General features: G+C 33.3%; 1 protein-coding gene across 5 annotated transcripts; it reads right to left on the reverse strand.

The window, feature by feature from the left end:
- Positions 1-225: 225 nt before the first annotated feature.
- On the reverse strand, positions 226-12,431 carry LOC107891503 (V-type proton ATPase subunit a1). Of its 5 annotated transcripts, none has more exons than XM_041100587.1 (19): positions 11,521-12,431; positions 11,079-11,349; positions 9,322-9,366; positions 8,370-8,492; positions 8,071-8,178; positions 7,303-7,416; positions 7,048-7,215; positions 6,703-6,840; positions 6,294-6,401; positions 6,004-6,111; positions 5,724-5,872; positions 5,165-5,318; positions 4,557-4,717; positions 3,740-3,946; positions 3,449-3,632; positions 3,272-3,355; positions 1,899-2,092; positions 1,753-1,812; positions 226-1,033 (listed from the first exon to the last, which is right to left on the reverse strand). In XM_041100587.1, exons 2-19 carry the CDS (start codon positions 11,220-11,222, stop codon positions 829-831), a joined length of 2,454 nt encoding a protein of 817 aa, XP_040956521.1. In that variant the 5' UTR covers positions 11,223-11,349; positions 11,521-12,431; the 3' UTR covers positions 226-828. The 5 variants fall into 5 exon arrangements, with proteins under 5 accessions (XP_040956521.1, XP_040956519.1, XP_040956520.1 ...); XM_041100585.1 differs by having other exon boundaries at positions 11,079-11,389; XM_041100586.1 differs by having other exon boundaries at positions 11,476-12,431.
- Positions 12,432-17,147: the final 4,716 nt, after the last annotated feature.

The following is a 17,147-nucleotide window of genomic DNA, read 5'->3' on the forward strand; positions in this document are numbered from 1 at the left end:
CATATTAATTGTGTACATATATCAACTCAAAACAACATTTAAGTATTTCAAACCTATATTAAATATCTTATATTCATATTGTATTATCGTATTATTATGAGATATTTGTATTTGTTGGTATAATCGTACCGATAGACAAAAGAAAGTGACACCATTTTAGTTTCACTAGGAACTGCCTAATTTATAGAAAAGGCAAAGGAAAGTTATTGTAAGAGGCAAATGAAGTTATTTTTAGAATTCTCAGTATAATATACCAAAGGCAAAAATTAAATGAATTCTATAATAATGTGATTTAATCATTACAATAAAAATTTGACAAAAGCCTATTAGCTTCAAAATCCATGTAGTCTTTGTGTGTGTAAAAAATTCTTATAAATCTAAACCCTTCCCACCACTTCTCAAATGAAAAAACCAAATGAAATTCAGAGAAAGCTATATATACGAAAATAATGAAGCAGAGCTCTTCTTTACAACTAGCTCTAACTAATAAGACTCTCTCCCTCTTATCCACCCACCCACCCACCTAACCAACCAACTCATTTCTCCTATTTTGAAGAAATGAAGTTAAAAAAAGAAAAACTACACTACTTCATATGACCTATTAGTATCAGCATTATATCAATTCATTTGAAAAGAAAATGCGTGCGAGGATTCCACATTCCTATGTCAAATTTGTGTAGCACAAAAAGCTGGGTTGAGAGGAGCAAACCTTAAGCCTGCTGAATTGTTACGTCTGCGCCTTTTTCTTTTAGTAGCTTCCATCTCAAAATAATGTCCTCTCCATCTTGCAAACTTGATCAAAAACAGAAATGCAGGATTAGGGGTTAACTAATCGTCGTCCTCTGTTATCAACGCAAACGAGAAAGGTTTGAACTTGTATCCATCACCATGGTAGAACTTATTTTGAAATTCTACCCAGTGAAGACGCAAGGCGTGTAGGAAGGCACTAAGGGTCTCCATCATGAGTAGTATGAAAGCAGTTGCAAACGCAAAAACTGCTAGCCCAGTTAATCGAATCACAACGTTGTCATACCTGTAAAACTAAACATGCGTCAGATAAGAGAATAGTGAATATGCTTATACACGTTAGGCAACTCAAAACATAGATACGTAATAACATATTGGCAGTATTAATCTTGCTTCTAGGATTCTTAAAAGAAAATTATGCACGAAGTATTCAATGCCGTGCAAGATATTTTTGTTGTCCATTAACATACTGACCAAAGTTCCAACTAGAGAATTTATTTTGAAGTTATTCTGCGTTAGCATTTATAATTCTAATTAGTACTGAAAATTCTCAATTCAAAATCAAACTCAAGCATAAATAATTAAATTTGAAGTCAAGTATAGGAGTTGAACTTATTTTTTACTAGATAAACTATTAATCGAGCCTAAATGAGAAAGCTCGAATGGTTTGATTTTAATCTCAAATAGGGCTTGAGTTTTAAAAAATGAAACTTGATCGAGTTTGAGCTGAGCTTAGAGCATCGATTATTCAGCCAATCTCAAGCTTCTTACAACTTGAGCCTTTGCTCATCTGGATTACACCCCTACTTTATAGTGGTTTATTATGATTTTCTTTTTCTTTTTTCTTTGTGAAAGAGGGTTACAATGGAGTAATTTAATTTTCATGCATCCAACAGTTACATACATTACAAACCATAAACTAGAAAGAGAACAGGGAAGGATGGGAAGGAGTTGGAATATACACAAGACTAGCAGGCAACTTTTTAGAACACTAAATGAACTCACCCCCAGGCAAGTAGTAAGACTTTCTCGTAGAAAACTGTCGATAATTCAGAGTGTGCCAAGCTGTAATGTATTAGAAGCAGACATTAACATAACATTTATTTAAGAAGCAGTGGAGAACATTCTAACTGAGAAAACTATAGGTCTACCTTAAAGCCCAAAGCCGAAGATATGATGCAGTGTTTGAGATAGCACCTAGAACAAACTCGATGGAATGTATCATTTGGTGTACAAAAACCTCACTAAAGTTGAACTCCTCATGATGTTCCCGTGCTGAATCTGGTTCCACATCAGGATCAAACTCAGAGGAGACAAGCATGCCGTAGTTGCGACCTTGAAATCTCTAAAACACAGTGAAGGAAAAATATCACATAAGTAACAAGACATTCATATGAGCTCTTCTAAATTTATTCTAATAATTGGGGAAAAAAGAGAGAAAAACTAATGATTCTAGACAATTATAGTAATGGCCTAGAAAATGTTCCAAAGGGTAACCGAAGTGTGCAGTAGTTCAAATAATAACTTTCCAAGAAATTTCTTGAATAATTATATGCTTATCCCTTCAGTCATTGGAATTGCACCTTACTTCACAGGGACTAAAAGAGCATTTGAGATCAAGCAAGATTATGGATTGCTGACTATTACGCTTTTTGTATTTCCACTTTACCATGAAAATTTGAAATAACTAAAGGTCGTCTAGTGCAATAACTAAGCACAAAAAGCATCCAAAAACCGTTCAAATGTGCAATAAGGAATCTAAGAATTCTTAGTTGTCATTATACAGCCCTAAGTTAGAAGCCTGCCATTATACCTTGGAGAAGAGGAAGGATCAGAAACACCAATTATCTAATAGAACATCCAGAAACTAAGACACAATTATGGGTTCCCATGTTATGCTCCCAATTTTAAAACAAGGTACTCGGTTATCCAAAACCCCACATCATAGCCTCATAGGCAACACTTATCAAAGTAAGTGAAGTGAGAGTTGTCCAAGTAATTGCTTTTCTGAAATATACAGTTTGTGTAGTTATAATTTTTAAAGCAATTAATGTTCGACCAGATGCTAGCAAAATCTGGAAAGGGTTGTGGTAATCCAAATACTTGGAACCAAAAATTATGATCTGAGGAGCATATCCAATGCTTGTTTTATACCGTACGCAATTTATAGTCCTGCATACAGATTGCAGTGGAGAGGAATGGGCATGCCCCCACATAGATGAAAATGTTTACAGTTTGATTACCATGCATAGACACAATTCTTCACTCATTATCTAGGGGAGGAGGGACGTATTGAGAAATAACAAAGTACTACAGGATGAGAAGACAAGTCAACAAGATTTACATGAGAGGTCAGCCATTCAGTTAGACAAATCTGGTTGGCTCAATTTTTTAGGGTTTTTTTTAGCACAATGAAATCTTCGAAGTATACTGGTTAAATATAAGAAATAGCAAATGTTAGACAGAAGCTATAAAAAATAGCAAAATTGCTTTAAGAAGGAAAGAAATTTCAGCAACATAGTACCTCAGAATGAAGCTTCTTCAAAATAAAAGGCTTAGGAAACAACATCCATGGAACAGCAACTAATGCCAATAGAAGCAATACAATCTGCACAAGTTAAGCAATTACTGCTGTGAAGACTTGAAACATAACATGGCAAATAACAGTCTGCAACAGTAACCAGAAGAGAGAAAATCACACCTGAAGCGGTCTCTGGCCCCAGAACAACTCATTTTCACCAAGATCATCAGTGGGACTCAGAAACATATAGATCATCACATGATAAAGGTCCGCTTGAGAACCAATGCACCACTTGATTATAATGAGAAGTGAAAGATAGCCAAAAAGGGAGTTAAGAAATATCATCTGTGGTACAAACTGATACCTAACAATAAGATGCGAAGTAAATTTCAGTTCCATCACTTAAAGAAAGCAAGTGGAAAACAGGGTATAAGTCGGAGGAAGAAAGAGGAAGAAAGAGGAAGAACAGACCTAATATCCAGGGAGCTGCGGAAAAAGCGTGCATTGAAATAACTTAATATGATTCCTAGGTTCATCTGGGCCACACCCAGTAAAATTGACATCTTCATTTTAAGAGAGTTAAGAAAAGGCAACTCTGAACGACTTCCACGCCAACTTGGATCTACACCAAATGGGTATGGATCACGAAATTTGATTAAACCAGCAGAGTGTGCATCACTGAAACAAAACATATAACAGTGGAGTAACAAAATTAAGTGAAGAATTCTGCTTTTCAGTATGTAAGAAATTGTTAATCTACCCCACTATTGCAAATCTGAATCTCTAACATTTGCTCAAAACAAATGCCTTAAGCTAGTATATGGAAACCAGGTAGTCTCCCTTTGTTAACACGTTCAAGTTACAGTTACAACCAAGGTATATGCACATGACTAAGAATTTCTAATTTAGGGTTGACCAATATCGTAAAGAAAACATGAAATAAGGCTAATTGATCTATTATAAATAAACATAAAGAAGATCAACAAAGATCGATTCACTAGTGCGGCCCCAAAAGCATAAAAATCAAATTCTTTTTTCAACTGCAGCGCAAAGGTGGCTGCAAAAACTATCAACCTATTCTTGCAAAAAGAAAGAAATAGAAACCCCCCCAAAAGTCAAAACCAAGAAGTTTACATAAAAAATCGCAGTTATTAAAATAAAAAAAGGGGTGCTTCCAAAATTGATTTGTAGCACAAAGGAAGCCATCAGAGGAAACAGAACATATTATCATTCTAGTAAGTAATGAGATTCTACTTTATTTCGAGATCTAAAAAGTAGTTATATGAACCTGCAGGTAGCATCTCGGCATTTGTAAGCAGAACCACCAAATATGTGAAAGGGAACGGAGAAGAATTCATTGTAAATCAACCCGCAATAAATTGAAAAAAGTGACATTAAAAGGAGCACATAGCGCCCCCCAAATAGCATCTCCATAAAGCTTCCAAGTTTCTGTGAGGTATCAAGTGCACAACTTAAATTACAATAATTACATGCTACAGATAAATTTTGGCTAAGGCTACAAGTGACACAAGCACTACACCCATTTTGCAGCAACTTACGGAGTATGAAAATTTATCATATTAATTAATATTGATTACTGAAAGCATGTATATATAATCTAAGCATGCCAACAAGAGAGCAAGAAATATATATTTATCACACTCAGAGTCCATATTAACTTATTAATGCCATCACATCAATCCCGTTCTGATTCCCTCTCTCACTTAACCGCTGTGTCAGTGTTAAAGCCTCACTTAACCGCTCCAATAAGAAATCCTACCCTTGAAGAACAATTTCCTCTCCGGAATTCCTACCATAACCTTAACAGTTTCTGTATAATGCACATAAACGTAGTCGCTAGTTTCAACTCTAAACATGATATGTTCGTGCACATGCCTGTGTGCTGAGTCGGCTTTCTCGAGCTATGAGGACCAATGCTCCTAATAACAAGCATATTCCATGACCCCAGTCACCAAACATCACCGCAAAGAGAAATGGAAAAGTAACAACAGTGTAAACTGCAGGATTTGCCTCCTGATATCTAGCAATACTGTGAAAAGTTCTCATGTTAGTATCCTGCTAAAAATGTAAAAATTTCAACAGTAAACATATAAAAAGTTTATCCTAAAGGCAGTATGATTCATTTAATTGATCAAGAACACATGAAGCTGCAGTCAGAAAATGGACGAGATACTTCAATTTTGACATATTATAGTGCCATTACATAAATCTTCTAAGAACTAGCTTCACGGTTAGGAAGCAATTCATGCCCCCCCCCCTCCCAGTATATCATATTTACCATCTAAAACATAAACCATCCAATAAACCCAATAAGATTCTTAATACTGGACAACCGTTCAATTTAAAGTGAGTAGCTTATACAAATTTGTCAAAACTATCAACAGAAGCATGCCATCCATGTGTTAAAGCAACATAGCATCATGTTAGAACTCACCCATATGCATCAACAATCTCCTGATATGCATTTGTAAAATGGTTGGTTCTAAAATATGTAGGAGGTGATTCTACAGCATCCATCACATGAAAAATTGAACCAACTTGCGAATTGCTATCAAATGTTGCCCGTTGCAATGCTTCTTGAACCTATAAGGCAAGGAAATCCATTTCCTCAATTCTAAGGTTGCAAAGTTCTAACAGAAGATCTAGAGGGGAAGGAAAAAATAACGATGAATGTTAGTTACATAGAATTTAGAATGATGATGCATAAAAGATACCTTAGCTTTTGCAAATACAGGGCACCATCCTTCCCCAACAAGACATTTCTTAGTAACATCAAAGTTCAACATGTTCAACGTATCATATACAGCTTTCTCCCTTCGTACCTGGTTTAAAACAAAAAAGAAATCATAAGGGTTTTAGTTGATAATATTACACAGCATCAAATATATCAGACTTATGGCAGTTTCATATGCTAGTTAAATATTTTGCACGCGGAGGAGATGTTCATTGCCCCAGCAAAGGAATCAAATATACAAGACAAGGTGCATTCACTAGTACATCTTACCATGCTCATCCATTGTGTTAGATGGTAACCAATTGAAGTCAGAGCTTTATTTTGATGGCGAATGCCAGCATCCAATGTGGTTTCCAATTCAGAAAGACGTGACAAGATCTGTGACCAAAAGCCAAAACTTTAACCAGAAGAATACAGATTTCTATAATTCCATCTAATAACAAGCATGTGAGAGATATTGATAGGCAAATAAAAAGATAAAAAGAGCCAACTCGAATTAAAATTTGTAGTTGCTTATATTACAGAACAAAAGTACCAAAAATGAAAAATTATAACTGTTGGGTCATCTCCTCAAAGAATCAAGAATATCTATTTAAGTCTTGGTTGTGAAGATGCATGCTTGTGATTCATTTTTCAGCTGGAGAAACAAAATAGTTAATCTCCATGGCCCTGCACTTACTTCTCTAGTTATTTGCCTTTGTTTACTGAAGTCATCAGGAACAGGATAGCAATTTGCTCCAAATGCTTCACAAATTTTTAAAATCTTTGTTCTAGCTTGTTCCCCAGAGAAAAAAACTACAAATACTGTTTTTTTAACCTGCAAAGATGATAGAAAGAGAGAACTGTAAAGTTGATTTCAATAATACGACAATGCAGTTATCATCAAAAAGCAATACAATAAACCTCTTTGATGTAGACAGCCCAGAGTAAGAACGTACCAAATAACAGTAACAATTTCCAAATGAAAAGATAACTGAATAAGATTTAGCGACATAATAGATGATTATGAGTAGGGAAATAAAACCATTTCGGCAGATAATGGATCCATGATTTCTTCACCAGCCGGTGCCTGATTAAAAAGCATATTGCCTCTGGTAGCACGAAATAACATCCTCTCAAATCTAAGAGCCTTAGATTGAAAAATAATCCCACTGATGAATCTCAACCCAGACTGGTCTGCTGTCCTCATTTGCTGTACAGCGGATAACCATATAGTAGATGGAACCAAAGATATGGATTTGAAAAAGAAGAGTAATTAAATCACAGGGTCAACAAATACCTGTTCAAGTAATGACGATGCCTCGACATAACGATCACTAGAGTATACATTCTCACTTAATTCCCATTCCTCGGCAACTGCCTGGTTATTATTTGACACAAGAAAACTACCGGCCTGAAATTGGACCATTATGCATCAGAAGGCATTCAATATCCAACAGAAATTTGGGTACCTAAATCTTCCATAAATGCAGCATTCAGAATGTAAACTGAAAACAGTTTACTCCTTAAACATATTTGACAAGGTTAACCACAGATAAATCATTCACTTCATATTGTTACTTCCCTTGTTATCTTTACTATGTTCTTCCTATTTCTTCCCTTCTGGTTTGCCTAGTAGTTTACTATCATGTTTGAATGTGCACAGCACAGTAGGATAATCAAAGAGCTTAATTGCTTGTGAACAATGACTTGAAGAAACATGTTATAAAATTACAATGGCATTTAGGGGAGAAAGAAAAGCAGAACCTCAAATGACTGTTTGCGGTGAAGATGGAAAAGAAGTCGATAAAAAAATGCTATAAATGATATGTTACTCCGACACTTCTTTTTTGTTCAAGCACCTGTTTCTCAAACCCTTGTCAGACACATATATGGACATGGGTATGGGGTTATAACCTTCTAAGGATCCTCCAAATACATGGGGAAACTTAGGAAAAAATAAACATACTCGTACCTTACACACAAACCCGAATCCAAGTAACATTAATAATCGTAAACAATAAAAGAAATATAAATATAAGTGTAAGAAATGAATCCAGAAATTCACCTTTATCAAAACCATCTTGAACTCCAGGAGTTCATTGTATGTTTGTCGAAGTTTTTCACTGTTGGAGTTCATTTCAATTAGCTCATGTTCATGCTCGGCAAGTTGCATCTGAAATTGTAACAAAAATAAAATTTGATACATCCTCATTCCCAAAAAGGCCAGTAATACTGACACTAACTGTTATAGCATTCAATAAATTATCACTGTATGTAAGTGAAACTGTTGGCATAACAAAGAAAACACGAGGCAAGTCAAAGTGGGGAAGGAATCATTATTTAGTGGGAGTAGAGCAAATGAACCTCTAATTCCTCCAATTCCACATCTGGCTCCACAACAGGGTGTATTGAGGATAGTAGACCAGCTTTAATAATTTGATCTTTGAAAAAACGTAGCTTTCTTGACATTTCTCCACAACGCTTCACCTGTTAAGACCTCTGAGAAATTAAAGCAACTGCAAATTTTTTTTTTTAAAGAAAGCGGCTACAATATTTGGTAATCAGAAACTATAGTTAATGCTCTTCTAAAAAAGAAAGATATCAGAAATAAAGTTGACATCGTTGAGGCATGATTAGCAATTTCTTTCTGCTTTTGTAAAAATTGAAATACAATCACCAAGTTTTGCCATTTGAAAACAAAAACATGTTCACTTAAATAGGTTTTAACACAAACATAACAAAATTAAAAATCCATAAGCTGAGTACAAAGGGGTTAGATTGCATAATAGAAAAAGAAAATACTACATTACTTCTCACAATGTCACCTTATAGCTAAGCTAGTCATGTCATTTGGCAGATACACCAAGAAAGCAAGATCTAGGGACAATTCCAACATCAGCGGGAAGGTTAACTGAAAGGAAGGGAACGGCCAGCCTCTAATGAGACGGCCAGCCAGTGGAGATAACAAAAATGCTGCCTTAGTCATTCTCCTCTCATAATTACAAGGAAAGAAATTAGAAAGCAAAACTGATGCTTAATATGCAAAAATAAAACCAGTATTCATCCTAACCATTCACTACAATCCCAAGGGGATCAGAAAAACTGGCCAGATATATTCTGTTTGATTCATTCAAAGAAAATCTGTAGAAAGAGTCACTTATACAAGGAAAGATAATACTAAGAATCAGAAGAATGGCTTACTTCAACTGACCATGCAGAACTACTAATTAGTACTTCATATTTGATCATTAGAATACAAATTAAAGAATTGAGAACAAGGGCACATCCTAAGTCACAAAATTAGGCTTGATAGTACCTGATTAACAAATGTTCGTTGGAATGGACTTTTCTCAGCGTTTAGCTGCCATAGACAAAAATATACAACCATTAGCATATTTAATTGATGATTACAAAAGCAACGTCCTAAACATGTTTAACAATTAGCAGATATACCTATGGTTATCATATCAAAGGCACATTTACCAGAACAAGGCGATGAATGAAAAATAGTCTTAAAACCTTCCAAGGCAAAAATAAATAAATAATTAAACATCTAGCAGAATAAGTATTCTGAGAACATAAAACCAACACCCACTCATGACTTTAGAGATATTCAAGACCATTAAATATTTGGACATATTTTCATCCCCAAGAGACATTCCCTGATATCAGAGCACCTAGTACCATAAAGAACAATCTATTTCTTTCCAAGAGTAGATAGATTGTATAAGATATTTTGACAAGCATACTGCAAAGTCCAGAAAATGGGTTATTTCCAAATTATGGTCAGCAAAAATTTTCAAGGAGATTTGGTTCTATCCTTTAGCCCTTTTGCAGCGAGTCTCAAGCTTCTATCAGTTATCACCTAAATCATACTCCTACACTAATCCTGACAGGCGTTTAATAGAACATTTTCACACTTGTCAACTGATTTAATAGAAGCATCTCTTCATCTATCAGTAACAATTTTTGCATCCCATTCCAAAGTCAAAAAGAAGGCAAAAAGCTTTCTTCCTTTCACCTGTATCATAAACAATTCAGCTAATAGTGCTTATCTTTTGGTGGATCAATGGTTCCAAGTCTCAACTTTTAAAATCCCTCCATCCTAAATGATGGCAAGATAGTATCTTTAACAATTAGCAGTCATTATCAATATTATAACCCAGAAAACCAGAAAAAAAACACCCTTTCACAAAAAGGTTTACCCTACAAGCTCCATGAAATGCTCCAAGAAATAAAAAAAATAAAAAACAAACATGAATCTTAATGTAGATAGAAAGTCATCTTAAATGCCAAATCAAACTCTCAGTCATTATCTAAGTACAATCCCTCAACATTTTGGCATGAAATTGCTCCTCCAAATCCAACAAATCTTATAGCACCTGCCTGCCAACTTGATAGCTGTAGTAATACACCCATCAAAAGCTGGTTATATTTTATACTCCCAAATAGAGAAAGCTCATTGAAAATATTAAATGTCATTTTCATTTATAGGGCAATTTAATACTAGGTATAAAGTTATCATGGTATTACCTACAAAAGAAAATATTAACTTCTACAATAAGTTCAAGCCGAGTCCTAAATATGCTCAAATTCCAAAATCTCTCCGATCAAACCATAAACAAAGATTCCTTTATCAAAAATATATATACTAGGATAACTTCCTTCCTCTGAGTAACGCCTGTCACATCTTAACTAGATCCATCAATTCCAACACATCTCAAATCAAATACTGGTACAAAAAACTAATTCAGCGAAAGATCTCAAATCCTCTAGAAATTAAACCACCGAAACAACACCTAATAAATTATCAAATTCGCATCGACTTCAATAAATTTTCCAAATGCAGGAAAACATTAGCAACTAAACTTTCGAATAACAAGCTCTCCCGCTACATTGAACATAAATCCAACTACGTAAAATGCGAAATTCCATTTCTAATTAATGCCAAATAAACGAATCAAAATCCTAAATCCTTTTCAAGAATAATGAAAGAAATGCTTGGAAACAAAAGCAAAGTGAGCACAAAAGAGAAACGGGTCCAAGTAAAGAAAAAAGAAATAAAGAACATACATCACGGAACTGGAGGAGACCGAGTTCGCCGAGATAAGAAACGGCTCGGTGAGCGGACTCGACAGGAATAATGAGTTGAACAAGCGACATTTTCTCCGACCGCATCAGATCCATTGGAGACAAGTTATCGATGAACTTCTCCATCGTTTCCGTTTTTCTCTCTCTTTCTCGACAATCAAACGGAAATAAATGAAGTTTGGATTTTAGTTTTCAGATCTGAAGACGGTTGTTTGCCTTTTTCTTTTTCTTTTTCTCTTTTTGGGTGGTCTTCCTGAGAGTGAGTGGGTTTGTTTTCAGTTTCCCGATCGCAACTGTCATTTAGAAATGTGTAAACTAGACAGATAGTTATTCATCTATAACAAATTTTCATTTCAGGCACCTAAAATAAAAAACTTACAATTTAAACATCTATATTTCATAATTTGTTTATTTTAATCACTACCGTTAAAATCTTTAACGGAAATATGACGTGGCATTCTTTATTCTTTTCTCATTTTTCTTCCCATCTTTCCCGTTCCTCTTTTCTTTTCTTTTTCTCTCTATTTCCTTTTTATTCTCCTTCCTCTAACCTTTAACCGCCGCCCGTCAGAGAGCTCCACCACCGGTGTTCTGACGGATACAAAACCACCACCAAACGACAGATTTCCAGAACCTCTATCCTTCTTTCGGTCTAAATTTTCCAAAAAAGCTACCAAAAGCTACATAACCCCAAGTAAAGATTCGAAGCTGAAAACCCCGATCCGCCTGCGTCCACCGTTGGGTCGCCGCAAGCCCGAGATATGTTGTTCTCGTCAACCCTTTCTATACCTTCACCGTTCGGATTGTTGACCGGAGCTTCGATGCCTAAATAACCGAGAAACCCTAAAAGATGAGTTTCCTCTCTATGCTTTTATTCCAGGAGGTGAGTGAGCTTGCAGAAGCTAAAGCTCAGCAATTTCTTGCTTCTAAATGTTCAAATTGTAGAGTCATTTGAATTTAGAGTTGAACTGGCCTTTTGATATTTGTTGGAGCAGCATAGGCAATTGCTCCATATTTAATTTCACAGTATATTTTGTGATAGCTATTTCTTCATCATATCTTTAAGTTAAAATGTTGAAATAGTGTGACCTGATTTGATAGTTGCAGATTGTTGGCAATTTCCAACCTTCCAACTCCAATAGTTTGAAATTTACTTCCATGTCCGTATCTCTGATTCTATCCTAACCTAGGTATACCAATGAGAATAGCATTGAAAGCAATATTCTTATTGAGGTTTTGCTTGTTAATTCAAGAAATTATGTAACGTGGCTAAAATAAAAGAAAAGAGGAAATTGGAAAGATAGAAAATGAATAAAAGAATGCCATGTCATATTTCTGTTAAATATTTTAAAGAGTGAGTGATCAAAATGAATAAATTATGTAATATGGATGCTTAAATGGTAAATTTTTTATTTTAGGTACCTAAAATAAAAAAATTATAGTTGAGTGACTATCTTTAGAATTTACCCTTTGGAAATTTGGAATTCTCATAATCGGGAAATTCGCTCTTTTTTTCTGTTGGTTTAAGAATGAAGTAATGGTTTGTTAATTAAAGGTCAGACTCCACGAAGGAGTTTGCAGGGGTAACACGGCGCAGTTTTGGATTCTTTAGCTAAAAGCAATTGACTTTTTTAATGGGACGTACGAGGATCTGAGTTTGACTGACAGCATTCCAAATCTCGATGTACACTAAATCCAATTATAATATTCGCTACACAAAGCTTTAATTAGAAACATATTATTGTTGGCTTGGGCACGTAAATTTTTTATATTTAATTTATTTTTCGTTATTTAAATTCATCCACGACGTTAAAAAATTAAAAATAGACTTCCATGTCAGTTATCTTTTATTTTTATTATATATATTATATTGGTTAAAGAAGTAAAAATATCATATATATAATATAAATAATACGAAAATTGAAAAAATTTATTTAAAAAAATAAAATGTTGTAAAATTCTAATATATATTTTTACATTTTAAATAGTCAAAATAATATATAAAATTTTAAGCCGATTGAGTTTTAACTCAATTGATATGAGTATTATTGTTAACAAAGGAAGACGAGAGTTTGAGTATCCTTAATCGCATTATCCTCCTATTTATGGGTTGGGGAGGGGCTATGGGTAGTTCTAACATTGTGTCAAAAAGAGCAGTATGATCAGAACCTATAACGAGATTGTTTAAATATATATATATAATTTTAAAACATATGTTTTGAATTAATAATAAAGTTAAAATATGTTGTTAGTCTCTATACTTTGGAAAATTTTGAGATTTAGTCCTTATACTTAAAAAGTTAAAAATTAAGTCATACATTTTTTTATTTAAAAATCTCAATCCAACCATTAAAATTGTACGTATTTACTTCAAAAATTGTTAACTTGAAATTTTGATTAGGTTATCCTCATATGACATGGTAATTGATTGACAAAAAATAAATATGTTAAATTAATAAATTTTGACAGAAACTACTAACGATAATAATGATTGAACTATAAATTTTAAATTGAAAAAATGAAAAAAATTTAAATTTTAACTTTTTAAAGTACAATTACCAAATCTCAAATTTTATACAAGTACAGGTACTATCAACATATTTTAACCCAATAATAACATATATATATATGCAATAAGTGAAAAATTAAATTGTTCTAAACTAATTAAAATTGTAGGTAACAAGAAATTTAAATAGGTACAAAGATGGCCTTTTTTACCTAAATGTTATAAAAAATAAATTATTTATTTCAATAATATGTGTTTAAACTTATTTACTAAAATGATATGAAATGAACATTATTTTAGTAAATTTAACAACAAATCATCATTATTGGTGGCGATTTGATAATCTTGAGACAAGTAACTACTATTGATGGTGATTTGAGAATATGAAACCTCAAATCACCACCATTTGAGATCTCAATTTGGTGGCGATTTGGAATCGTGATGTGACAGGTCAAACATTAGTTTGACAAGACAGTGAATCTCTATCACCTTAGATTAGTGGCGATTTGAATATAAAAAAATATAATTCAAGGGATTGTTCAAAATATATTATTTTGATAAATAATTTGAGATTCATACAATTTTGGTAAATAATAATTATTTTCATAATATGTTAGTAAAACAACCTACAAAGATCATATTGAAAATATTAAATACACTCCAATTTCTTTTCTGCTTATATTGTCATTTTTCAGTAGCACTTAAAAATTTGATCATGTTAGGAAGCTTTATTTAAAATGCTATCAAAATGTTATCATGTTGGTGAAAGACAAAATTAATGTTAAAAATATAGCTATAAATATTTATTTAACAAGTGAATAATTGATAGAGTGTTAACTTACTATAAAAAAAATTCTCTTAAATTTTGAGTTGATTTGTGATATCAACTTAATCAACAACATTATCTATATACAAATGATGTGGGGGAAAAGATTTTTTTTGTGTAAAAATATTAAAATTTATATATAAAAAAAGATTAAAATGAAGTTTTGGTTGAAGTCCTAAATTTATTAATGTTGATGTCATGAGTTCAAATATTATCATATTTAATTTTTTATTGATTTGTACATAAAAACAGTATTTTAGTCATTTTCCAATTGAGTTTATTTTTTGTTAACTCATGACACTAACTAAATAAGAGGTTTAAAAAGTTAAAAGCATGTGATGATGTCACGAGCCGCACAAAGAAGCTCACGATTAAGGCACACTCTAATGCTCCCTCTTCTTCATTAGAGGTCTTTCGGCCCGACATGACCGACTCATTGCTTGGAAGAGACTTAAGGCTATCTAATTGGATTTTGGCTAAATTATAAACATTGTATTTTACCAAAGTAATTATTGTAAATCCTAAACGATAAACATGTATAGAATTTGAGTCCCTTAGAACTCTCTTATTGTAGATGGGAACTAATCTCAACCATTAATATTATTTGATATGTATCGTTGGATTTGGGGGAACTCAACTATAAATAGTCTTCCCTCTTCATTTGTAATCATTTCAAAATATGCTGAGAGCATTTACTCAAACACTTGGTAAGCAATATTTCTCTTTGACTTTTCTGTTCCTTTTTTGCTCTTTTCGTTTCGAGTTTGCTTTCACTTTATTTTTTATACCTTGGAAATTTTCTATTAAAAATTTTCACTTTGTGAGAGTTTTGCTGATTTAGGCGAATTTGAACTCAAGAAATCACCTAAGGCCGCACGAATTGCGAGTGACAATGATGGTAATTGGGAAGTTAAAAAAGGCATGATTGTAAAATTCACCCTCAACATTTTAGGATATTTTTCCTTTAGCCCTTAATTTTTTTCAACCTTACTCACAACATTGCAAGCCAAAATTGACAAAAATTGTCAATCAACCGATCAACATTTTTGGTTGATGTGGCATGACACATAATATGACGATTCTGCTGACATGACATGACACATCATCGTTGATGTGACATTTTTCAAACAAATTTCTTAAAATATAATTTTTTTTAAAAATTATTAAAAAATGCACAAAAATTTATAAAATGGAAAAAATTCAATTTGTTAGTTTATTAGATTATTACTTTTTCTTGCTTTCCACTTATGCTTTCTTTCATTTTCTTTTTACTCCCCTTTTCCCTTTCCTTTCTTTTTTTTTATTTTCTTTTTATTTTCTTTCTTCACATTTTCTTCTTTCTTTCTAGTTATACTTTTTTCCATTTTCATTTTCCTTTTGTTTCCTTTTATTTTAATTTTGTTTCCTTTTTCTTATTTTTTCTTTTCTACAAAAACAAAAACTCTAGCTACCTTCTTTCAAGGTGCCGTTCTATTTTCGGCTTTGTTCACACCACCAAAGTCTTCCTTCTTTCTCTCCCATTTCGTTTCTTCTTTATTTTCGCGAGAAGACTCCAACATCGCGGCGAACACCGCTAAGAGCTGCCATCTCTGGTGCCGAAACTCTAATTGGGCACTAATAATCACTTTTTTTCTTCCTCTCACTATTTTCCACCGCGCAAATCTATGAGAATTCAACATGATCTATTCAAAATTGAAACTTTAATCTTGAACTATTCTCTTTTTTATCTCGGGGTTCCACGATTGGATGGCCACAAGTTTCCAGTATGTTGCCCCTCGCATCACGGACTTAAGTTTCACCATCCAAATCGTTAAGAAAGTGACCAAATTTCCACTAGTTAGACCTTGATCGAAAAAAGGTTAACTTGGTATGGTTAATCTTGCGATGGAATTGAATGAGTCTAAGGGACAATCCCTAAAATAAACTATGTATATGTATTTCTAAAGAGGAAATTCGCCAAAGTTAATTGTCAATACAAGATATAGGCGTATTCATTATTACGAAAGGTATAGGTGTTAGATGGTTTGAGGCTGTCTACACTATGTAGGGTTGAATATGAGTTACTTGGCATTCATCATATATGAATAGTTCCATGTCTCGTTCTGGGGTTATTTAGAATCTGAGCTGAGTATCAAATTGGGCGTTCTTGTGTTATGTAACATAGACGTTAGGATTCTTTTTGAATGGTCAAGAATGTTTCATCTCAAAATGTGTTTATTTTGGGTTTAAATTAGGGTATAATCTGATTGTTGGTTTGACGATGATCAAACTTAGTAGGGGAATTCGCCAAATGTAAGATTAGTTAGTAAATATCTACTAAGAATTAGTATCTGTGAACAACAATTCTAGGAAAAAGTGTTAAGTGTTATTTGAAGAGGAAATTCGTAGGAAGTGGGTTTTTTATAGATATTCTGCTGAGTAGTATCTTGTGTTATGAGAAGGATTAAGATTTACATCGACTAGAAAGATCTAGAATCAGTCAAGGTGTGAAGTAAGAGTGACGTTAAGTATGGAAGTTGACGTATGGGTATATATCCAATAATATGAAAGTACTCACCAAAGGCTTCAAGGTAAAATGTATTAAAACTCATTAAGTTCACATGAACTTACAAGCATTTTGTTAATGTTTCAAGTTTTGCTATAAGAAGAGTTCGCCAAGAGAGACCAATAAGCTAGGGATGCACCAGAGAAATGGTGAGATGATATTATGCATACAAAA

Source organism: Gossypium hirsutum, chromosome D09 (assembly GCF_007990345.1).
Source record: "Gossypium hirsutum isolate 1008001.06 chromosome D09, Gossypium_hirsutum_v2.1, whole genome shotgun sequence".
NCBI lineage: Eukaryota > Viridiplantae > Streptophyta > Magnoliopsida > Malvales > Malvaceae > Gossypium > Gossypium hirsutum.

Bases quoted from the DNA above. Each gene is read 5' to 3' on its own strand.
- LOC107891503 (XM_041100587.1), bottom strand. From the start codon at position 11,222: ATGGAGAAGTTCATCGATAACTTGTCTCCAATGGATCTGATGCGGTCG. The intron at 3,356-3,448 runs GTGTGATTTTCT...TAACTTGTGCAG, and splicing joins GGGGCCAGAGACCGCTTCAG to ATTGTATTGCTTCTATTGGC. The intron at 2,093-3,271 runs GTACTATGTTGC...ACTGTGTTTTAG, and splicing joins TGAAGAAGCTTCATTCTGAG to AGATTTCAAGGTCGCAACTA.